The sequence below is a fragment of the Carettochelys insculpta genome, chromosome 11 (genome assembly GCF_033958435.1).
Source record: "Carettochelys insculpta isolate YL-2023 chromosome 11, ASM3395843v1, whole genome shotgun sequence".
Lineage (NCBI taxonomy): Eukaryota > Metazoa > Chordata > Testudines > Carettochelyidae > Carettochelys > Carettochelys insculpta.
Genome location: NC_134147.1, coordinates 1,133,891 through 1,157,280, shown reverse-complemented (window position 1 = coordinate 1,157,280; position 23,390 = coordinate 1,133,891). Strand labels below are relative to the sequence as shown.

At 69.7% G+C, this 23,390-nt stretch overlaps 1 protein-coding gene across 1 annotated transcript in view; it reads left to right on the top strand.

Moving 5' to 3' along the window:
* Positions 1 to 23,115, top strand: part of MST1R (macrophage stimulating 1 receptor) — a 34,127-nt gene extending 11,012 nt beyond the window's left edge. Inside the window, exons 3-22 of the mRNA XM_075006059.1 lie at positions 3,775 to 3,960; positions 4,428 to 4,553; positions 4,926 to 5,096; positions 5,356 to 5,534; positions 7,594 to 7,771; positions 8,375 to 8,520; positions 10,085 to 10,246; positions 10,699 to 10,792; positions 11,483 to 11,710; positions 12,177 to 12,323; positions 13,035 to 13,191; positions 13,466 to 13,558; positions 13,774 to 13,989; positions 14,866 to 14,946; positions 15,094 to 15,275; positions 16,021 to 16,130; positions 19,648 to 19,813; positions 20,519 to 20,655; positions 20,862 to 21,101; positions 23,049 to 23,115. Of these exons, the coding sequence (XP_074862160.1) occupies positions 3,775 to 3,960; positions 4,428 to 4,553; positions 4,926 to 5,096; positions 5,356 to 5,534; positions 7,594 to 7,771; positions 8,375 to 8,520; positions 10,085 to 10,246; positions 10,699 to 10,792; positions 11,483 to 11,710; positions 12,177 to 12,323; positions 13,035 to 13,191; positions 13,466 to 13,558; positions 13,774 to 13,989; positions 14,866 to 14,946; positions 15,094 to 15,275; positions 16,021 to 16,130; positions 19,648 to 19,813; positions 20,519 to 20,655; positions 20,862 to 21,101; positions 23,049 to 23,097 (3,048 nt within the window). The 3' untranslated portion in view covers positions 23,098 to 23,115. The remainder of the gene's footprint in view (positions 1 to 3,774; positions 3,961 to 4,427; positions 4,554 to 4,925; positions 5,097 to 5,355; positions 5,535 to 7,593; positions 7,772 to 8,374; positions 8,521 to 10,084; positions 10,247 to 10,698; positions 10,793 to 11,482; positions 11,711 to 12,176; positions 12,324 to 13,034; positions 13,192 to 13,465; positions 13,559 to 13,773; positions 13,990 to 14,865; positions 14,947 to 15,093; positions 15,276 to 16,020; positions 16,131 to 19,647; positions 19,814 to 20,518; positions 20,656 to 20,861; positions 21,102 to 23,048) is intronic.
* The last annotated feature ends 275 nt before the right edge of the window (positions 23,116 to 23,390 follow it).

The window sequence follows — 23,390 nt, the reverse complement described above, 5'->3', positions numbered from 1 at the left end:
GGAAGTGCCAGCCAGCTGCTGGGGCACTGAGTCCAGGCTGCGAGGCGAGGGCAGAGCTGCTCCTGGCCCCAGCCAAGCATGGGAAAGTGGGCAGGGAGCCACCCTGGGGAGACACTGGGCCAGTGCTGGGGGTGGAGGGCTGAGGCTGGTGCTGGGAGCAGGGGCCTTTCGGATGGGATGAGGGGCAGTGGTTGGGGGCTGGCTGGAGAATGGGGGTGCAGACAGGGCTGGCTGGAGGGGAGAGGGGCCCCAGGGCCGGTGAGGGGCTGTGGTGGAGCCAGGTTGGCTGTGGAGGGTGTGCAGGGCCCTGGGCTAGGGGCGATGCAGCTCGGGCGGGTGAGTCGCTGGAGGGGCTGGGCCCTGGGAGGGCTGCCGGCCGGAGGCGGGAAGAGCCCGACCCCACTAGCGCACTCCTGCGGCCCGGCCCAGCCCGGCCAGCGAGATCCCGGCGGCGCCGCCGCCCAGGAGGGGAACAGCCTCCCACGGTGGCAGGCCGCTGCAGGCAGAGTCTTTCCGGCGTGTCCGGCTGTGCACTTCGCAGGCCTCGGCCCCTTGTGCGGCGTGCGCCGGCTGTGCCGCTCGCCCGTGGGGAAGCCAGGCGGCGCCCGAGGCGGTCATGCCGGAGCACACAGCTCCCCCGCGTGGGCAGCCTTCCTTCTCCTGTGCTGACTCCCGAGGGCCGGGCTCTGTAAGCGCAGCGCTGTGGCTTGCCGTGGGCCCCGCTCTGGTCTCTGCCCCGGCCCAGGCCCCGTCTCCCAGGGCAGAGCACCGCTGGATTTCGCCTGACCAGGCCAGCTGGGCCAGGAAAGTGGCTGCCAGGCGAAGTGCAGCCTGAGGCCCGGGGGCTGTGAGCTGCAGCGGGGGAGCTGGGGCCGGGGGCACAGCCCTTTGCCGTGTCGGGTGGTGCTTGTGCGTAGCTGGCAGCTCCGTTCAGGGCCGCGGAGGGGGTGGGCCAGAGGGTGCCTGCGCCCCCGGGAAGCTGCAGTGTAGACCCTCCCGGTGATTGCCGAGGGCCGGAGTGAGTGCAATGGTGGGAGAGGCCAAGGGAGAATTCGGTCGCCCTCACCGTGGCTGCAGTGATCCCAGCCCAGGGCTGTGCGTCTAGCCCTGATTTCCGCTGGCTCCCTTGCCTCCCACCCCGCCTCGGCTGCACCCCTTCTCCATCCCCCAGGGGCTCCTTCCGTGTAGTCAGCCATCCTCCTCTGCCGCAGCAGCTGCCGGGAGCAGGGGACTGTGTGCACGGCACAGGGCAGGCGCGAGGAGCCGGGGTGGGACGGCTCAGGGGGCTGCACCTGTGGGCCCTGCAGCAGGAGAGCGAATGCCACGCAGCCAGCGGGGTACAGCGAGAACTTGGCGTCCCTGTCCCAGGACCTCTGGCTGTCGCTCCAGGGCTGGCTGCCCAGGCCCATGGGGCTTTGCCCCTGTGAGCAGCGCTGGCGAATGTGGCGCCCCGCCCCGGGGGCGGTCTGCGCGCTGTGTCTAGTGTTGGCTGGGGTCCCTGGCCCAGCTCGCAGGAGGCCTGCGCCAGGTCCCCAGGAACCAGCCCTTCCCGCCTCCAAAGCTGCACGGCTGCGCACTGGCTCCCCTTGGGGGCGGGTCTGCACCTCTGCGCCCTGGGCATGCCTAGCTCCCCCCAGGCAGGGGCTGCACCGGGCAGGGGGCTGGCCGGCCTCGCCTGCTCCCGAGGCAGTCTGGGGCAGCCAGCCCACGTGCTGCGGCTCTGAGCAGCCGTGGGTCGCTGGGCTCTGTCTGCCAGCTGGGCTGGGGCCGCGTGCCGCAGGGTCAGGGGAGGTTTCCCTGTGCCTGTAGCACCCCCACTCCGCTTCCCTGCCCCTCCCCCGGGCAGGCCGAGCCCCCCCACATTGGGGAAACAACGGGCTCAAGGCTGGGGTCACGGGTGGGAACGGGGGGCTGCTTGCGGGTGGCTGGTGGGAGGTGCAGGAGTCATGCGGGCAGGTCCATCGGGCACGGGGGCTGTGCAGTGCCCGGGTGCAGGAGGCGTGCGGGCAGGTCCACGTGCGACATGGGGGGTGGGGGCTGTGCACGACATGGGTGCAGAAGGCATGCAGGCAGGTCCACGTGTGACACGGGGGGCGGGGGCTCTGCACTGCCCAGGTGCAGGAGGCGTGTGGGCAGGTCCATGTGCGACACAGGGGGCGGGGGCTGTGCGCTACATGGGTGCAGGAGTGTGATGGCGTTCAGGGGTCCCCCTGCACTGCACCCCGTCCGCTGGCAGGAGTGACTCACTCAGCAGGTACAACAGAAGGTTTATTAGGCAACAGAAGCCCAGTTTCTCACAGAAGCGACAGCACAGCAGCCAGAGACAGTCCTTCCAACCCGTCCTGGGGAGAAGACCCCGAGAGGTGCCCCTCTGGGGTGTAGCTTCCCCCCTCCTCCGGCTGGCTGCCTTCCAGCTCTCCCTTTTCCTAGCCTCTAACTGCCGCCCCCGATTCAAAACCCAGCTCAGCTCCTCCCTGCTCTTTGTTCAGGCAGAGGTGTCACCTGCCAGTTGTAGCCCCAGGGTCATCCTTAGCCACTGGGAGCTGCTGCTTGCCTCGGACATCCAGCCTGACTCACACACGCATCCCCCCCACTCCATCACAAGGAGGCATGTGGGTAGGCCCACATGTGACACAGCGGGCAGGGGCTGTGCAGTGCCCGGGTGCAGGAGGTGTGTGGGCAGGTCCACGTGTGACACAGGGGGCGGGGGCTGTGCACTGCCGGGGTGCAGGAAGCGTGCGGGCAGGTCCACGTGCAACGGGGGGGCGGGGGCTGTGCAGTGCCCGGGTGCAGGAGGTGTGCGGGCAGGTCCATGTGTAACATGGGGAGCGGGGCCTGTGCAGTGCCTGGGTGCAGGAGGCATGCGGGCAGGTCCACGTGCGACATGGGGGATGGGGGCTGTGCGCTACATGGGTGCAGGAGGCATGTGGGTAGGCCCACATGTGACACAGCGGGCGGGGGCTGTGCAGAGCCCGGGTGCAGGAGGTGTGCGGGCAGGTCCACGTGTGATACAGGGGGCAGGGGCTGTGCACTGCCCAGGTGCAGGAGGCGTACGGGCAGGTCCATGTGTGACATGGGGGACGAGGGCTGTGCACTGCCCAGGTGCAGGAGGCGTGCGGGCAGGTCCACGTGCGACACGGGGGGCGGGGGCTGTGCAGTGCCCGGGTGCAGGAGGCGTGCGGGCAGGTCCACGTGTGACACGGGGGGGCGGGGGCTGTGCACTGCCGGGGTGCAGGAGGCGTGCGGGCAGGTCCACGTGCGGACACAGGGGGCGGGGGCTGTGCAGTGCCTGGGTGCAGGAGGCGTGCGGGCAGGTCCACGTGCGACACGGGGGGCAGGGGCTGTGCACTGCTGGGGTGCAGGAGGCGTGCGGGCAGGTCCACGTGCGACACGGGGGGCGGGGGCTGTGCACTGCTGGGGTTCAGGAGGCGTGCGGGCAGGTCCACGTGCGACACGGGGGGCGGGGGCTGTGCAGTGCCCGGGTGCAGGAGGCGTGCGGGCAGGTCCACGTGCGACACGGGGGGCGGGGGCTGTGCACTGCCGGGGTGCAGGAGGCGTGCGGGCAGGCCCACGTGCGACATGGGGGGCGGGGGCTGTGCACTGCCGGGGTGCAGGAGGCGTGCGGGCAGGTCCACGGGGGGGCGGGGGCTGTGCAGTGCATGGGTGCAGGAGGCGTGCGGGCAGGTCCACGTGCGGACACGGGGGGCGGGGGCTGTGCACTGCTGGGGTGCAGGAGGCGATGGAGGCCGTACACTAAGGCTGTGGGGTGCCCAGGTGAACCTCTCGTCGCCGGTTGACACCAGCTGCTGGAACAAGCCCACCCTGGTCCCCGTGGGCCCCTACAAGGTGGATCTGTTCGACGGGCGCATGGCCGGGGTCCTGCTCACCTCCATCTTCGTGACGGCCCTGGGCGAGGCGACGGTGGCCCACCTGGGCACAGCGGAGGGGCGCGTCCTGCAGGTAAGTGCCGTGGCTGAGCCTGTCTCCGCTCCCGGCCCCTGCGTCGGGGCAGGGCACGATGCCCTCGTGGCCAGAAGGCAGACGGCTCTTCCCGTCCCAGTTGGTGGCACAGGGGGGAGAACCTGGGCAGGGCAAGGGCAGGAGGTGCAGCTATTGGTCCCATGCCCGGCTGGGCTCCCTGCTTTTAACTGGGCATAGTGCGGTGCGGCTCAGAGCCCATTGCTGGCAGCCCGCCAGCGCCCCGGGTCCTGGCACGCTCCACCGTGTCTCGCCCGGCCTCAGCCCCGTCCCACGGCGTGGCCACCACCAGGCCAGGGCAGCAGCAGGGAGCTGGGCAAGCACCGGACAGCCCTTCCCTAGGATCACAGGGCCTGGGGCAGTGCCGCTCTCCTCTTGCCGGGCCATGCACCCTGCCTCCCTGGGCCCTCCATCTCTGAACATGCCCCCACCCCCGCCCCCACCCCCAGGTGGTGCTTCTGCGCTCCAGCTCCTACACCCTCACCCTCGCCAACTTCTCGCTGGGCGCAGAGCTGCCGGTGCTGCGGGAGGTCGGCGTGCTTGGGGACTCGCTATTCTTCACCACCGGGAACAAGGTGAGACAAGCTGCGGTCACCCCCCGGGCTGGGCTGGGCAGGGCTGGGGCGCCCCTTCACCTCGGGCGGGGAGCCACGCTCTGCCCCAGCCCCACGTGGGACTGGAGCCCTGGGGCCACCTCTTGTAGGCAGGCGGGCTGCTGAGCCGGCTGTCCCACCAGCTGCTCGGGCCTGGGGAGATGGGCTGGCTGGGCCGTGGGGTCCTCGCAGCCCCTGGGACGCGGGCGGGCGGGCGGGCGTCTCTCCAGGGGCTGTGCCCAGCTGCAGGAAGGCCGTGCAGCACGTGGGGTCCCCATTCAGTGAGCGCTTGGGGGCTGCCCCAGATCTCCTCAGGCCTTGACCCCACGTGCTGATGTTCTCCCTCCCCGGCAGGTGTCCCAAGTCGCCATCGCTGGCCCAGGCTGCCACCACTTCCTGACATGCCAGCGCTGCCTGCGGGCGGAGCGGTTCATGCAATGTGGCTGGTGTGAGAACGCCTGCACCCGGCAGGAGGACTGTGCCACAGGGTGGACCCAGGAGAGCTGCGCTCCCATCCTCACTGACGTACGTCCCTGCGCTGCCCTCCCGCTCGCGCAGGCTCCTGCCGCAGGGCGCTGGGCTGCACTCGCTTTCTCCTTGGCGTGATCTGCCCCCACCGACTGGCATCCGCTGCAGGGCAGCTCCCCCAGCAGAGCGCTGTCACCCAGCCCCCCTGCTGTGACGCTGCCGCCGGCCTGCACCCATCCTCCCTGGCCAGGCCTGGGGCAGCAGAGGGGAAGCTCTGGGATGCGCCGGCCATGTGACCTTGCCTTGTCTCCCCCAGTTCCAGCCGCGCAGCGCCCCCTTGCACGGCCGCACCCGGGTGACGCTCTGCGGGATGGGCTTCCAGTCCCGCCCGCGCTTTGCCACCACCGTCGGCTCCAGCGTGCCCGGCGTCGCCTACCACGTGCGGGTGGGGCAGAGGGACTGCGACGTGCTCCCTGAAGACAGCCTGGACCAGAGGTGGGCGGGGGGCTGAGCCGCCCTCGGGGCTGCCGCTGTCCCGGGGATGGAGGTGGCTCCAGCTGACCTGTGGGCGGGGGGGGGGTCCACGCTGCCCACCCCCATCAGCTAGCAGGGAGCAGGCACAGCCCCGGCCCCACCACAGGCCTCTCTCTGCAGTGAGCCCGGCCCAAGCTCTGGGTGCATCTCCCCGGGGTCACCCTGCCCCCTCACCGCATGCTGGTTCCTGGAGCTGGCAGCTTCCCCATGGGCACAGGCAACGGGCTGGGCAACGGGTGTCACCAGTGCAGCCGGGGTCACCAGCACTCCCCCTCCCCGTGAGTTCTGCCCCACGCAATGCTGCCACTGCACCAAGCAGCCAGGCCCCCCAGCACAGGCTGCAGGTCAGGAGTGAGGGGCACCGGCAGAGCCAGGGGAGCGGGGGCTGTGGGGCAGGAGTGAGGGGCACTGGCAGAGCGGGGGTGGGGGGCACTGGGTGTGGGGCAGGAGTGAGGGGCACTGGGAGAGTGGGGGCTGGGGGTCAGGAGTGAGGGGCACTGGCAGAGCGGGGCTGGGGGGCACAGGCTGTGGGGCAGGAGTGAGGGGCACCGGCAGAGCGGGTGTTGGGGGCACAGGCTGTGGGGCAGGAGTGAGGGATACCGGCAGAGCCAGGGGAGCGGGGGCTGTGGGGCAGGAGTGAGGGGCACTGGCAGAGCGGGGGTGGGGGGCACTGGGTGTGGGGCAGGAGTGAGGGGCACTGAGAGAGCCAGGGGAGCAGGGGCTGTGGGGCAGGAGTGAGGGGCACTGGCAGAGCGGGGGTTGGGGGCACAGGCTGGGGGTCAGGAGTGAGGGGCACCGGCAGAGCCAGGGGAGCGGGGGCTGTGGGGCAGGAATGAGGGGCACTGGGAGAGTGGGGGCTGGGGGTCAGGAATGAGGGGCACCGGCAGAGCCAGGGGAGCGGGGGCTGTGGGGCAGGAATGAGGGGCACTGGGAGAGTGGGAGCTGGGGGTCAGGAATGAGGGGCACCGGCAGAGCCAGGGGAGCGGGGGCTGTGGGGCAGGAATGAGGGGCACTGGGAGAGTGGGGGCTGTGGGGCAGGAGTGAGGGGCAGTGGCAGAGCCAGGGGAGCAGGGGCTGGGGGTCAGGAGTGAGGGGCACCGGCAGAGCCAGGGGAGCGGGGGCTGTGGGGCAGGAGTGAGGGGCACCGGCAGAGCCAGGGGAGCGGGGGCTGTGGGGCAGGAGTGAGGGGCAGTGGCAGAGCCAGGGGAGCAGGGGCTGGGGGTCAGGAGTGAGGGGCACCGGCAGAGCCAGGGGAGCGGGGGCTGTGGGGCAGGAGTGAGGGGCACCGGCAGAGCCAGGGGAGCGGGGGCTGTGGGGCAGGAGTGAGGGGCACTGGCAGAGCGGGGGTGGGGGGCACTGGGTGTGGGGCAGGAGTGAGGGGCACTGGGAGAGTGGGGGCTGGGGGTCAGGAGTGAGGGGCACTGGCAGAGCGGGGCTGGGGGGCACAGGCTGTGGGGCAGGAGTGAGGGGCACCGGTAGAGCGGGTGTTGGGGGCACAGGCTGTGGGGCAGGAGTGAGGGATACCGGCAGAGCCAGGGGAGCGGGGGCTGTGGGGCGGGAGTGAGGGGCACCGGCAGAGCGCGGGTGGGGGGCACAGGCTGTGGGGCGGGAGTGAGGGGCACTGGCAGAGCGGGGGTGGGGGGCACTGGGTGTGGGGCAGGAGTGAGGGGCACTGGGAGAGTGGGGGCTGGGGATCAGGAGTGAGGGGCACTGGCAGAGCGGGGCTGGGGGGCACAGGCTGTGGGGCAGGAGTGAGGGGCACCGGCAGAGCGGGTGTTGGGGGCACAGGCTGTGGGGCAGGAGTGAGGGATACCGGCAGAGCCAGGGGAGCGGGGGCTGTGGGGCGGGAGTGAGGGGCACCGGCAGAGCGCGGGTGGGGGGCACAGCCTGTGGGGCGGGAGTGAGGGGCACTGGCAGAGCGGGGGCAGGGGAGGAGCAGCAGACATACCTGGGCCCCCGCTGTCCTTTCTGGCTGGGGCCGGGGCCACTCGCGAAGGGGCCGTGTCTCTGCCACCCGCAGCCTCCCCTCGCTGCTCCCCTCCAAGACGGCGGGGCACGTGCTGGTGTGCGAGCTGCAGCCCAGCGGTGCCCAGGCGGTGGCGGGGCCTGTGGCAGTGGAGCTGACCATTGAGGAGCAGACGAGGGACCCGCCTTTCTACGTCAACGGTACCTCCTCCAGAGATGGCTTCATCTTCCTGGTACGTCCTGCCCTGTGCCGTGCCGTGCCGGGGTGTGCCGAGCCGTGCCGAGCTGTGCCGTGCCGTGCCGGGGTGTGCCGAGCCGTGCCGTGCCGTGCCGTGCCGTGCCGTGCCGGGGTGTGCCGGGCCGTGCCGAGCTGTGCTGTGCCGTGCCGTGCCGGGCCGTGCCGGGCCGTGCCGGGCCAGCCTCCCTGCTGGGGGTCGGGCCCCAGGAGAGCGCCCCCTGCAGCTGGAGCCAGGGCTCAGCAGTGGGCCTGCCTGGCACGCCACCTCCCTGTGCCAGCTGGGAGCCTGGGCTGGAGAGACGCAGGGCTGGCATAGTGGCCATCCCGTGTTGGGCCCAGCCCCTCCGTGCGCAGGGCCTGGCGCCCAGCTGGCCCCTGGTGCAGGCGACACACCCCTGGGCACTGGGGAGCAGTTCAGCCTCCCATCACCGCCCCTCCTTTGCCGCTGCTTGGGCTGAGCATGTGCCCTGAGTCAGGAGTGGGGACACCCGCCCTGGCCGCCCATCCTGCCCCAGGGCTCGCCCGGGCCACTCTCCGTGCCTGGCAGCGGGCACCGTGCTGCCGTGATAACGACCCTGTGCCCTGGGTGGCTTCGTAGGTGCCGAACGTCACCGCCATCCACCCTGCGTATGGCCCACTGGCCGGCGGGACCCAGATCTCCATCTACGGCCAGAACCTGACTGTGGGCAGCCGCCGCAGGGTGACACTCGGAGGGGTGCTGTGCCCCCTGGCAGGGCAGCCAAGGTACGGGAGCACAGGGGGTTGGGCACAGGCCATGGAGCAGTCACATGGTTCCAGCCATGCCTAGAGCCATTGTGTTTGGGGGCTGGGGTGGGTCTGAGCAGCCTGGATCCACTGGCCCAAACCGGCCCCTCAGCTGGTGTGATATTATGGGGGCTCCGGGGCAGCTGAGGGAACCAGTCCTGGGCAAATTGCTTAAATCCAGGCCACTTACAGCCCAGGCTGGGATTTCCTTCTCCCCGAGGCAAATCCCCCAGCCACCACCGCACCTCTGCCAGCCCCACTGGCCGGCCAGCGCCCCACAAGCAAAACCCCAGACTTCCCAGCTGCTCCCAATGCCCAAACCAGCCACCCACCTGCTCAGAGGAGGGGGTGTTAGAACCCATTTCACCAGCTGCACCCAGATTCTGCCAGCCCCCAAAGGGACCGGCCACAGCCCCGGTCAGTGTGTACTTGGGTCTTACCCAAACCAGCGCGCTGGGCCCGTCCTTCAGACCTGAGCTCTCCAGGGCTGGTACCAAAGAAAGACAGACCAGGGGTGGGAGCGAACCCTTGCCGAAGTGGTACCCGACACACCCCAGTTACAGCCGCCGATGCAGGACACGCACTGGTACAAGCGGCTCTGAAAACACGTCCCCCGAGGGCCAGGCCCCGTCCGCGCAGGCGTCGTTCATGCGGAGGGAAGAGCGAGACGGTCACGGCCAGGGACGTCTTTATAGACTGGCCCTGGGGCAGGAAAACCCCTCTCTCCTTCCCGCAGGCAGCGGAGGGTCGGTCCCCGGCTCGGGTGGGCTGTCCTGGCACTCTGCCGTTGGCCACTGGGTTCCCAGCACCTCTCCACCCCTTCCCCCAAGACGTGGGATTGACGTCTGGGCCCCGGTCTCTGCCGCTTTGCTCAGCCCGCGTCGCCCGGCTGGGGAGGTGACCACAGCTGCACTGGGAACCCCCAGCGCGGAACGTTCCTAAGGCAGCGCTAGAGCCGATGTCTGTAACTTCCATGCAAGCCTGGCACAGGCGGACACGTGCCGGGCGTTCCCAGCTTCCGTTACGGCCCTCACCTGGCCCCCGGCACAGGGATTGCTGCAGCCCCAGGGCCGTGATCCCGGGAATGGCGTTATACTTTGTGTAAAAATCCAGTAACACCCCGGCTGGTGCTCCCTGGTTGGAGTGGGTCGAAGGCAGCAGAGGCGGGGCTGCCAGGGCTGAGCTAGGCAATGAGTGTCTGGGCCACTGGCGTGCTTTGGAAAGTGGCCCGTAGGCATGTGTTCCCCGGGCACCAGCCATGTCCCCCCGAGCATCTGGATGGGCGGGTGGGTTTGGGGGAGCTGGCCTGGCCAGGCAGGTGTGGCTGGGTGGGGCGGGTGTGGTCAGATGGGGCCAGCATGGCCAGGTAGAGCAGGTGTGGCCGGGCGGGGCCGGCTGGCTGTGATACCTGCCAGCAGGGCTGGCTCTGGGCTCGTGGGTACACACAGCCCCTGCTTTTACCCTGTCCTGCTGTGTGTCTGGGTGAGGGGAGCTGCCCTGCAGCCGGTGCCCACTCAGCCAGGCGGGCGCTGTTTGTCCCCAGCCCTGCCGATGGGGTGATCTGCTGCACCAGCCCTCCCGCCAGCAACCTGAGCGCCGTGCCCGTGGCCCTGTGGATAGACGAGGAGCAGTTCCCCTCCCCGGAGCCCTTCCGCTACCGCCCGGACCCCGTCCTGCACGGCATCTCCCCCAACTGCACCTACGAGTGAGTGCCGAGGCCGGGGCTTTGCCCAGAGCCCCCAAGCCCCTCGGGTCACAGCCCCCACCCCCCAGGCCTGGGCTCCTCCCTGGAGGGCCTGGAGTGAAGGCTCCCTTTGGAGCCCGGCAGCCGGCCCGTTTGTCCCAGCTGTGGAGCCCCCCTGCACCTCAGCCCCCTCCTGCACCCCCATGTCCCTTGGGGCAGTGCTGTGCGGGGGCTGGGAAAGGGACACTGCTCCCCTTGTGGGCCCCAGAGGCCCCAGGCAGCTCCTCTAGCCAGAGCACCCTGGCGAGGTCCCCCAGGCCCTTGGGTCCTCAGCACGTCCTGGTCAGGGCTCCACCAGCCCCTGGGGTCCCAGCACAACGCAGCCGGGAGCTGTGCCAGGGCCGGGGCGCCAGGGTCCCAGCTCAGGGCCGTGCTCTGCACCCCAGTCGGCAGTGACACGTGACCTTCTGCAGGGGTTCGGCCCTCACCGTCCACGGCACCAACCTGGACTCCGTGTGCTACCCCCGAATCCGGTTCGAGGCCGCCGGCATGACGACCGAGGCCAAGGTAAGGGGGCCGGAGCGGGGTGGTGCGCTGAGCCGGGAGAGAACAGCTCTGAGGTGCTCTTCTGGCCTGGAGCAGGCAGTTGCCGTGGGTGAGTCAGTCTGCTCTCCGCAGCTCTGCCTGCCCTGACCCACAGCCCATTGCTATACCAGCCCCAGGCTCCCCCCAGCTCTGCCAGTGCCCCCACACCTCACCTGCAGCCCCTGCTAGCCCAGCCCTGGGCTCCCCCCACACCTCACCTGCAGCCCCTGCTAGCCCAGCCCTGGGCTCCCCCCACACCTCACCTGCAGCCCCTGCTAGCCCAGCCCTGGGCTCCCCCCAGACCTCACCTGCAGCCCCTGCTAGCCCAGCCTTGGGCGCCCCCACACCTGACCTGACCTGCAGCCCCTGCTAGCTCGGCCCTGGGTGCTCCCAGCTTTGCCGGTGTCACCAGTCGGGCTGCGCCCAGTGCCAACTGGCAGGCCCTGCTGTCGCTCTGTGGGGTTTTGGCCCCAGCCCGTGCCAGTCAAGGCTGGGCGTTTGCCTGGAGGTGGCTGAGAACTCACACACTCGTGTCCCTGGTGGTAACTCAGTGCCGCCCCCGGGCCCAGCGGGGAGGCGGATACTGAGGGGCCTGGGAGCCGTGTCGGGGAGCAGCAGGGCCCCACTCCGCTCCTGGCCCCTCCCCTCCGTCCAACCGCCCTGCTTCCACAGGTGTGCCAGGGTCCGAGCTCCCCCGAGCAGCTGGTGTGCTACAGCCCAACCTACTCCTTCGCCGACGGGGCCGAGAGCGTCCCGGGCAACCTGACGGTGCAGCTGGACGGCTTCCCAGGGCGCAGGGCCTTCCGGCTGCGCTACCACCGCGCGCCCCACATCGAGCCCTTCCCGCACGAGAACCTCACCCACCGCCTCCTACCCGGCAGTGACGAGATCGAGATCCACGTAGGCAGGCTGGGCTGGGGGGCAGCTGGTGCGCTGGGAGTTTGGAGGGGATGAATGGCTGCCCCGGGGCCGTGGGTGGCTCAGGCAGGGGGGAGGGTCCCACAGGAGTAGGAGAGGGCTTAGGCTGGAGCCCCAAGGTTGGGGGAATCCCAGGGGAGGGGGCTCAGGCTGGGGTCCCCAGGGTGGGAGAGTTCAGTGGGGGATCCCCAGGGAGGGGCCTCAGGCTGGGGGTCCCAGGACAGGGGGGATCCCCGGGGAGGGGGCTCAGGCTGGGGTCCCCAGGGTGGGAGAGTTCAGTGGGGGATCCCAAGGGAGGGGGCTCAGGCTGGGAGCCCAAGTCAGGGGGGATCCCAGGGGAGGGAGCTCAGGCTGGGGGCCCAGGGTGGTGGGATCCCCAGGGGAGGGCACTCAGGCTGGGGGTCCCGCTGGGGTCAGGGGCCCCCCATGACGGTGGCCATGTGTGTAGCACACCGGGCTGGACACGCTGGCTGGCTGCATGCGGATCACGGTGGCGGTGGCGGGCCAGGACTGCAGGCCCAGCGTGCTGAAGAGCGAGGTGACCTGCCGCATCCCCAGGGACCTGCGCCTCCCGCCAGACGGATCCCCGGTGCAGGTGGAGTAGGAGCTGGCGGGGGCTACCCTGCGCTGGGCCCCAGACGCCCCACGGCTGTCCGTGGTGACTCCCCCTTGGCTGGAGCAGGCAGTGGCAGCCCCTTGGACTGGTCCCCAGCCTGGTGCACAGTGCGGAGGGCAGGTCCAGCCCGACACGCAGCCATGAGCAGTGCCACCTGCTCTCTGCCCTGGGCGGGTACCGCTCGGAGCAGCCTGGTAACAAGGTGCAGCTGTGTGGAGCCAGCGATGGGCAACAAGCTCTGTTCCAGCAGGGATCGTTCCCACCCTGCCCAGGGAGTGTGGGGCAGCCCTGCCATTTGCCACATGTGGTGCCCGCTCCTCAGTCTCTGTTGCTCACAGCTGTGGGAGCTGCATCCTTTGGTACCCAAGGGACCTGCACTGAGAAGTGCACCCAGCCCCTCTTCCTGAGAGCCCAGCCCCTGGGCAGTGCCGCCTGCGGGAGCCCAGCAGGGGGCTGTGAGGGCCGGTGCACTGAGCGCTGGGCAGGGACTGGAGGCCTGGGCAAGTCGTGGCCATGCCTCGTGCCTCAGTTTCCCCTTTGGAGAATGGGGCTCACGGTGCTGAGCTGGCGGAGCCATTGCTGGATGATGGTGCCAGCTCACAGCTGGGGGTGTGGGCAGGTCCCCCCGCTCCTGCAGGTGGCTTAGGGACCTGTCCTCTGCCCATTGTGTGCCTGCCCTGCCTTCCCCAGGTCTGCGTGAACGACGCCTGCCAGGAGCTGGGCAAGGTCCTAGCCACCAGCTCCCAGGACTCGCTGACGGGCGTCCTCCTGGGCACCCTCCTCACCTCCCTGCTGCTCTGCCTGCTGGTGTTCCTGGTGCTGAAGTCCAAGCGCAGGTGGAAGACAGGTAAGTCTCTGAGCCCGCCCAGGCCCACGGTGCTGCCCGGTGAGCTGTGCGCCCCGCCCCGCTGGTGTGCGAATGGGGCTGGCGATACGGGCAGGGTGCCCATCCCCCTGCTGTCCAGGCCCCGAGAGCCCCTCTCCCCCCGCCGTGGTCCCAGTGTTGTACCGGACCTGGGCTGGGCCAGGCTGACGGCCGGCGGGAGGGCTGGTGCCGGCACGGGGGCACAGGAGGCGCTGGCTCTCGAGATGTTGAACAGCCTTGTGGTCCCTGCCAACAGGGACGGAGAACTTGGAGATGCTGGCGAACCCCAGCGGGGGCACCCCTGGCTTCACCCCGCTCCCCGTGGCCGAGGACTACCGGGACGTGGCAGGTGAGGAGTTGGCAGCTCCCCTCGCCACGGAAGGCTGGCCCAGCCCGGCCTGTTGGGCCCCTTCCCTTCCCGCCCAGAGGCCCCAGCGCTGTGGTGCTTGGGTCTGCCTGGGGCTGGGGGCAGCTCCGGGGACGGGCGGTGGGCTGCTCCAGCTGGTGGGGGCCGTTTGCCAGGGGCACGCTGCGACTCCCCTCTCTCTGGCCGGTCCCTGGCAGTGCGGCCCCCAGAAGTGTCCCGCGGCGGCAGCTTTGCCAGCAGGCGCATCCACGAACCCTCCTCCACGGGCAGCAGCGACGGCTCGGCGGTGCCGCTCCTGCGGGTGCCCTCCTACTGCATCGAGAACCTCCGCCCCAAGCTGCTGGAGGAGGTGAAAGATGTCCTGATCCCAGAGGAGCGGCTACTGGCACACTGGGGCCAGGTCATCGGTAAAGGTGAGCGCTGGCCCGGGCATGTGTGGCACCTGCAGGCTGGCACGGTGAGCGCCAGGCCCATGGGGTGCCCGCAGGCCGGCACAGTGAGCGCCAGGCCCATGGGGTGCCGCAGGCCGGCACGGTGAGCGCCAGGCCCATGGGGTGCCCGCAGGCCGGCACGGTGAGCGCCAGGCCCATGTGGTGCCGCAAGCCGGCACGATGAGCGCCAGGCCCATGTGGTGCCGCAGGCCGGCACGGTGAGCGCCAGGCCCATGGGGTGCCCGCAGGCCAGCACGGTGAGCGCCAGGCCCATGGGGTGCCCGCAGGCCAGCACGGTGAGCGCCAGGCCCATGGGGTGCCGCAGGCCGGCACGGTGAGCGCCAGGCCCATGGGGTGCCTGCAAGCCAGCACGGTGAGCACCAGGCCCATGTGGTGCCGCAGGCTGGCACGGTGAGCGCCAGGCCCATGTGGTGCCGCAGGCTGGCACGGTGAGCGCCAGGCCCATGTGGTGCCGCAGGCCGGCACGGTGAGCGCCAGGCCCATGTGGCACCCACAGGCCGGCACAGTGAGGGCTGGGGGGGCCCATGGGGTGCCTGCAGGCTAACACGGTGAGCCCCAGGGAGCACTGCAGCCCCTGGTGCTGTGCCAAGAGCCAGTCCCAGCCCCTTGGCCGTGTGTGGGGCCCATCTGGGCCCCATCCTCAGCCATATCCAGTGTGCGTGGTGGCCTCAGAGCCGTCACCATCCCTGCTGCAGCACCGCCAGCCCCAGCCCCTCTGCCCCCGCATCAGCTGGGACACTAGGCGCGTGCCCTACCTGCGGCCGGGGCCAGGGGCAGCTTGGCGCGGCCCTGCCTGTGTGGCGGCTCTGCCCTGCCTGACTGCCTTGTCCTGGCCAGGGCATTTCGGGAGCGTGTACCATGGCACATACCGAGATCCAGCCGGCAGAGAGACCCACTGCGCCATCAAGTCTCTGACCCGTGAGTGCCCCTCCCCTGCCTCTGCCGTGCTCGGTGGCCCCATGTCCCCAGCCCCTGGGTGTGGTGCCCCCCAGAGTGATGCAGCCACGGCCGCCTGCCCCGTGCTGCTGCTCGCCGGCCCGGCCCCACGGCTGTGCTCTGTCCCAGGGATCACGGACGTGGAGGAGGTGGAGGAGTTCCTGAAGGAGGGCATTCTCATGAAGAGCTTCCATCACCCCCACGTCCTGTCGCTGGTGGGCATCTGCCTGCCGCGCCAGGGCCTGCCCCTGGTGGTGCTGCCCTACATGAAGCATGGAGACCTGCGCCACTTCGTCCGCTCCCCGGACCGGGTAAGGCTGGGCCAGCCGCACCCCCCGCTTGGGCTGGGCAGGGCTCCCCGCCAGCAGCCTGGACGACAAGGGCACCTCAGCAAAGCCAGGCCCCAAGCTCCTGCCTGCTTGGCTGGAGGGCAGGGGGGTGCCAGGGTCTGGGGCGGGTGGTTGTGCTGCCCCTGAGTGGGCAGGAAGGGGAGTTGGGGGCTGATGGACACCAGGCAGCCGGCCACCAAGTCCCCCTGCCCCAGTGGGGCCCGAAGGCGTCAGGGCTGAGCCCCCACCACGCTCACACAACTCTCCCCAGGCTCACTGGCTGGAGGGGCCATTGTGTGCTGGGAAGGCGGCAGCTTACCTGGCTAGAGAGGGTGCCCAGCGTTTGCCCCCCTGTTGTGCCACTGCCCTGCGAGCACTCCAGCTCATCCCCTACAGCCCCCCGGCTCTGCCACGGCCCCTCCTTGTCACTCCCCAGCTCTGCCACGGCCCCTCCGTCTGCCCCCCGGCTCTGCCACGGCCCCTCCTTGTCACCCCCCGGCTCTGCCATGGCCCCGGCGCCTTCCCAGCCCAGTGCAGGCTCAGCGAAGGGTCTGTGTCCCACGGGCTGCCGTGACAGCCTCCGAGCGGTCCAGCCGGGTCTCCCACCCGAAGCAGAGGCGGGGCAGGTAGTGGTGGGCTCAGGGCTGCAGCGGTGGCAGTGCCGGGCAGGGGCTGGGCCCAGGCATGAGGCAGGGCGCTGCAGGTCTCCCTGCCCCTGTCTCCCCAGAGCCCGACGGTGAAGGACCTGATCGGCTTCGGGCTGCAGGTGGCGCAGGGCATGGACTACCTGGCCCACATGAAGTTTGTGCACAGGGACCTTGCTGCCAGGAACTGCATGTGAGCGGACAGGCGTGGGGCAGGCGTGGGGCCCGTGTGCTGGGGTGGGGGCAGGAGGTGGCCCTGCAGGCCCCAGACACACCCGGGCAGCCGCCTCTGCACTGCAAGACGCTCCACAGTGGGGTGCTGTGCCACAGCCCCCTTCTGCTGAGGGCCACTGGCCAGCCCAGGCTGAAGGGTTCTGGGGCCTGGCACTGCCCCCTGTGCCGGCTGGGCCTGGGGCCGGTGGGTGTCGGGGCCTGGCACTGCCCCTCTGTGCCGGCTGGGCCTGGGGCCGGTGGGTGTTGGGGCCTGGCACTGCCCCTCTGTGCCGGCTGGGCCTGGGGCCGGTGGGTGTCGGGGCCTGGCACTGCCCCCTGTGCCGGCTGGGCCTGGGGCCGGTGGGTGTCGGGGCCTGGCACTGCCCCTCTGTGCCGGCTGGGCCTGGGGCCGGTGGGTGTCGGGGCCTGGCACTGCCCCTCTGTGCCGGCTGGGCGTGGGGCCAGTGGGTGTCGGGGCCTGGCACTGCCCCCTGTGCCGGCTGGGCCTGGGGCCGGTGGGTGTCGGGGCCTGGCACTGCCCCTCTGTGCCGGCTGGGCGTGGGGCCGGTGGGTGTCGGGGCCTGGCACTGACCCCTGTGCCGGCTGGGCCTGGGGCCGGTGGGTGTCGGGGCCTGGCACTGCCCCTCTGTGCCGGCTGGGCGTGCGCAGCAGCAGAGCATGGTCAGACAAACCTCCGGAGGACACTCCTGCTGCCAGGCCAGTGGCATTTGGTGCCCAGGCAGTGTGTGCCGGCGGGGGGGAGGGATGCACGGCCCTGGGGGTGCAGAGACCTGCCAGCCCTAGTGCTGAGAGCCCCGAGCACCGGCCCCACGGCTGTGGGCCCAGCTCTCTGGGGCTGGGGCGAAGCGGCTGCAGATGCCAGGCTCCTGGATGGAGCAGGGCCACTTGCTGAGCTGGCATTCCCTGGGCGGGGCATGGGCTGGTCCACCTTGCCCGCACGGACGCACGCACACCCCTGCCCTCGCACGCACACCCCCCTAACCCCACGCACGCACACACACCCCTGCCCTCGCACGCACGTGCACACACACACACCCCGCCCCCATGCACACACACACACCCCTGCCCTCACATGCACACCCCCTAACCCCCCCCCACACCCTTGCCCTCGCGCACGCACACCCCCCACCCTCACGCACACACACCCCTGCCCTCGCACGCACATGCACACACACACACCCCTGCCCTCACATGCACACCCCCTAACTCCCCCACACACACACCCTTGCCCTCGCGCACGCACACCCCCCACCCTCACGCACACACACCCCTGCCCTCACACACACACCTCCCCGCCCCATGCACGCACGCACACACCCCTAACCCCATGCGCACACACACCCCCACCCTCACACGCACACACCCCTGCCCTCACACGCACACCTCCCCGCCCCCATGCATGCACGCATACCCCCCTAACCCCACGTGCACACCCACACCCACACCCTCACGCGCACACACCCCTGCCCTCACACGCACACACACACACCTGCCCCCATGCATGCACACACACCCCTGCCCTCACACGCACACCCCCTAACCCCACGCACGCACACACATACACACCCCCTCGTGCACGCACACCCCCCACCCTCATGTGCGCACACACACCTGCCCCCATGCACGCACACACACACACTGCCCTTGCACACCCCCCATGCACGCACACCCCCACCCTCACGTGCACACACCCCTGCCCTCACACGCGCGCACACACCCCCACCCTCATGCACACGCACACACCTGCCCCCATGCACGCACACACACACCCCTCCCCCACTTGCACACCCCCACCCTCATGCACACACAGCCTGCCCTCACACATGCACGCACACACGCATATTCCCCTGCCGTTGCACACACCCCCTTCCCCCATGCACACACACACTCACACACACCCCTGCCCTCGCACACACACATGCGCGCACACACACCCTGCCCCCCATACCCTTGCCCCCATGCGTGCACACACCTCCATCCTCGCACACACACCCCCCTGCCCTCGTGCACACCCCCCATGCTTGCACACACACCCCTGCCCCCGCGCACGCATATACCCCCGCCCTCGCATACATACATCCCTGCCCCCAAGCATGCACACACCCCCTGCCCTCGCATACACACAACCTGTCTTTGCACGCATGTACAGACACCCCTGCCCACACACACGCCCGCACACCCCTGCCCTCGCAAACACATACCCCTGCCCCCACGCACACACACATCCCCGCCCTCACACACACACACCGCTGCCCCCACACATGCATGCACACACACAACCCCGTGCCCTCACATGCAAGCACACACACTCCTGCTCCCTCACACGCACGCACACCCCTGCGCTCGCACGCACGCATGCACACTTCCTCTGCCCTCACACACACACACCCGCCTCCACACATGCACACCCCCCTGCCCCCTCGCACACACACACCCCTGCCTGCACACATACGCACACCCCTGCCCTCACGCACACACACACCCCTGCCCTCGCACACATGCACATGCAAACCCCTGCCCCATGGACACACACCCCCTGCCCCCATGCATGCACACCCCCCCACATACGCATGCATGCACACACCCCTGCCCTCACGCACGCACGCACCCCCCTGACCTCACACATACACGCACATGCACCCTGCTCTCACGCACGCATGCACACACACCCCTGCCCTCGCACACATGCACACGCAAACCCCTGCCCCATGTACACCCCCCCGCCCTCAGGAACGCATGCATGCACGCACACCCTTGCCCTCCCACGCATGCATGCACGCGCACACCCCTGCCCCCATGCCTTCATGCACATCCTTCTGCCCTCATGCACACACACCCCCTGCACGCACACACACCCTCTCCTCAAGCACGTGCACACTCCCCTGCCCCCATGCACGCGCACACACCTGCCCCATGCCTTCACGCACATCCCTCCGCCCTCACGCACACACACCCCCTGCCCCCACGCACACGTGCATACACACCCTGCCCTCACGCACATGCACACACCCCTGCCCTCACGCACACATGCATGCACACCTCTGCTCACACATGCACGCATGCACACCTCTGCTCTTGCACACACACACGCACATGCACACACACTCCCCTGCTCTCACACACACACACACGCTCACCCTTGCCCTCACACATGCATGCACACACACCCCTGCCCTCACATGCACACACCTGCCCCCATGCATGCACACACACCCTGCCCTCACGCACGCACACACTCCTGCCTGCATGCACGCACGCACGTACGCACACACACCCCTGCTCCCACGTGCACACACACTCATACCCGTGCCCCTGTGCGCACACACACACACACACCCCTCTGCTCCCACGCATGCACACGCACACACCCCTGTCCTTGTGTATGCACTCACACACACACACACACACACACACACACACACACACACCACCCTCCTGCACGCACAAACACACACACGTCCCCCCGTGCCTTGCAGGCTGGACGAGACCTTCACGGTGAAGGTGGCAGATTTCGGCCTGGCCCGGGACGTCTTTGACAAGGAGTACTACAGCATCCGGCAGCACCGCCAGCCCAAGCTGCCCGTCAAGTGGATGGCGCTGGAGAGCCTGCAGGTGCAGAAATTCACCACCAAGTCGGACGTGGTGAGTGGGGCTGGGGCTTCGTGGGGAGCCCAGGAGCTGGGGCTCTGGGAAGTGCACAGGCCGGCCCTGCATGGCTCCCAGCTGCTCCAAAGCCAGGAGACAGCTCTGGTCCCGTCGGGCCGTGCCCCCGGCCGGTCCCGGTGCGTGGCCGGGGGAGCCGGGGCTAGCAGGCAGCCTGCCATGGCGGTGTTTGCCTTACTCAGCACATGGGGCGTTAGAACAGTTCAGACCCTTACGTGTGCTTCGCCCTTCCCGGGCAGCTTGCCCCGGTGCCGGTGGGCAGCGCGCACCCCGCCAGCTGGCAGACCTGGAGCAGAGCAGCCCTCGGCCTCCGGCTCAGCGCCGTAGGCTGAACGCTGGGCTCGGTGCATCTCCCGCGGCCGCGAGCCCAGCACCCGCGGACAGCAGCAGGCCTGCCGCTGCTGACCCAGGCAGGTCCCCGTACTCGCTGGGACAACGTGGGCCTCGGGAGGTGCCCTGTCCGGGCCAGGGGAGCAGCCCAACGCCCTCTGGCTGCAGGCTGACGCCAGCCCCTCGCTGCTGGAGACCAGGGGCCTGCTGCTGGCAGCCCCGGTTGGACGCCCTCAGGCACTGGGGAGACCCAGGGCTCTGGGGGTGGCCGGCCTCGAGGCCATGTTCCTGGCCCTGCTGCGTGCCGGTGCGGCCGGGCTGTGGGGCTGGCGCGACCCCGTTCTCTCTGTGCAGTGGTCCTTTGGGGTGCTGCTGTGGGAGCTGCTGACGCGGGGGGCCCTGCCGTACCCTGAGGTGGATCCTTATGACATAACGCACTACCTGCTGAGCGGCCGGCGCCTGCCCCAACCCGAGTACTGCCCGGACTCTCTGTGAGTGCTGCATCCTCCGTCCTGGGGAGCCCCCTGCCCCCCAGCCCCCCAGTGGGCAGTGCCTGACGTGGTGCTCACGCAGGGCACCCTCTTGGGGCTCCCCAGGCCCCTCTCCTGGCACGTAGGGCTGCAGGGTGTGGAGGGAAGGGGGGCTGAGCGCCAGCCCCAGGGCCTGTCCTGACTCGGGGGGGCTTCTCCTGCGGCAGGTACGTGGTGATGCTGAGCTGCTGGGCCCCGAGCCCCGAGGAGCGCCCCCTCTTCTCCGCCCTGACTGAGGAGCTGGAGCACATCCTGGCCTCCCTGAAGGGCGAGCACTACATCAACCTGCATGTCACCTACGTGAATGTGGGGCCCGGCCCAGCCAGCCCCCCAGCGCCCGACTCCGAGGACGAGCTGGCCTCCATCGGGGACGAGGTGGAGGTGGAGGCGGAGGTGGCCACCGCGCGGTAGGGACTCGCTGTGCCCGCCGGGCCCCAGGAACGCAGAGCTGGGCTGGGCTGGGCTGGGCAGCCTGTCGGTGCTGGGGCGCCCGCCCCCAGCTGAGCGTGGCTTGGTGCTGCCAGCTGAGGGGGGCCAGGCACGCTGCCCACTGGTCTTTGCTACCAGGTATTTATTGTGCACAGAGACGAGATCCAGGGACGATCGTAATACAAAGGGAGCGTGGAAGCCAGCCTGGGCTGGGGCTTGGGCACCAGTCGTCGGTCGCCGGTCGCCCAGAGTCATCTGGGGGCTGTCCCGAGGGGCGGTGGACATCTGGCTCCCACCCAGGGTGGGCACAGCAGGGCCTGGCTCTCGCTCTCCGACCTCAGCAGGGCCGAGTCTGGGGACAGGGGATTGCTTGCCTGCCGTTCTCCTGGCCTGGGGCTGGGGCCCCCGGAGGTGCTAGGCCAGCTGAGGTGTGGGGGTGTTGTTACAGGAGGTAGCCGGGGCCACTGCGGGGGGGCAGATGCCCTGAGACGGAGCAGGCGCGGGGTGGAGGGGGCACTCTGAGGCACCAGCCCCGGCACTCAGCGCGCTTCCGGCCACTGTCCTGCCAGCCACACAAGGGCTCGCCACCGTCGGCCCCCCATGTGAGGGGAGCTTGTGAGCCGCTCTCCCCAGCAGAGCAGGTCCAGCCACATCCCCAGGGCAGTTCACGACTCGCCGCAGGCAGAGACGGGGGCACATGACGGCCCCGTCCCAGGGCAGTGCCAACCCAGGGTGCCCCTCACTGCACCCCCGCCTGGCTGCCCCATCTTCCAGGAGTGCTGGGCTCAGGCTGGCCCAGCCCCTCTCCCTGCACCCCATCAGCGATGCGTCACCCTCCTACTGCTGGCACCAAGCCCTCGGGCGTCCGAGCTTGGCACTGGGCTTGTGTCGGCTGCACTGCTTTGTCCTGGGGGCAACAGGCAGGTCCCCGCCCCGGGAGCCCCCACCCCAGCCCAGCCCACCCATGGGGGGCAATGAGGCCGTGAGCTCTGCCCTGCAGCCCCAGCCCAGTGCTGCCCCTATGGAGCCGGACTCTCCTGCAGCAACTCGGCATTGCCACTGTGGGGCAGCAGCGCTGAAGGATTGGGGGGGCAGCCAGCTGTTCGGCTCCCATGGGCCAGGGCAGGCAGTGCCCAGGTCCTGCCAGTCAGTCACCCTGCACCCGGGCGCTGTGCCAGGGGCCGGGTCCTCCCAAAACCCGCCCAGCACTGTGCCAGGGGCCAGATCCCCCTGAAACGCCCCCAGTGCTGTTCCAGGGGCTGGATTCCTCCCTGGAAAACTGCCAGTGCTGTGCTAGGGGCCAGGTCCCCCCCAGAACCCCCTAGAACTGTGCCAGGGGTCAGATCCCACTCCCAGGCTCCCCAGTTGTGTGGCAGGGGCCGGATTCCTCCCTGAAAACCTGCCAGCGCTGTGCCAGGGGCCAGATCTGCCGCCAGACTCCATCTGGTGCTGTGCCCTGGGCGGCATCCCTCACCCAGCCTTGCCCAGGGCTGTGCCATGGACCAAATGCTGATGTCCCCAGCCTGGGGCTGTGGGCTCTGCTGGCAGCAGATCCATGTGCGGGGTTGGTACCTGCAGCTGTCTGCACACCTCTGGCTGTGGCCTGCGGCTGTCTTCAAAGCTGGGGGGTGTTTGTACAGGGGCCAGCTGGGGAGCCATTGTCCCCCTCAGCAGGTGTCCTGCCCATGCTGTCCTGACACTGAAGCTGGCCTCTGGGGAACCACAGCGCCAACAGCAGCTCAGCTGCATGTGGGCATTTCTCAGGCGCCCGCCCAGGCTTCCCGAGAACGGCCATGCTGGGTCGGAGCGAAGGTCCACCCAGCCCAGGGTCCTGTCTGCCGACGGTGGCCAGTGCCAGGTGCCCCCGAGGCAGCCAGCAGAGCAGGTAGTCACTGAGCGATCCCTCCCCTGCCTCCTGTTTCCAGCCACCAGCACACAGAGGCTGGGGACACCATTCCTACCCAGCCTGGTTAACGGCCGCGGATGGACCTGTCCTCCGTGAACTCACCTAGCTCCTCTCTGAGCCCTACGCAAGTCCGGGGCCTCACACCACCCTCCGCTCCACTCCGACGAGGCGAGGCGAGGTGAGGTGAGGTAAGGTGAGGCGTTCCACCGGTGACTTCCAGCAAGGCGTGGTGAAGCATTCCACCAGTGACTCCCAGCGAGGCGAGGCATGGTGAAGCGTTCCACCTGTGACTCCCAGCAAGGCGAGGCGTGGTGAAGTGTTCCACCGATGACTCCCGGTGAGGCAAGGCATGGTGAAACGT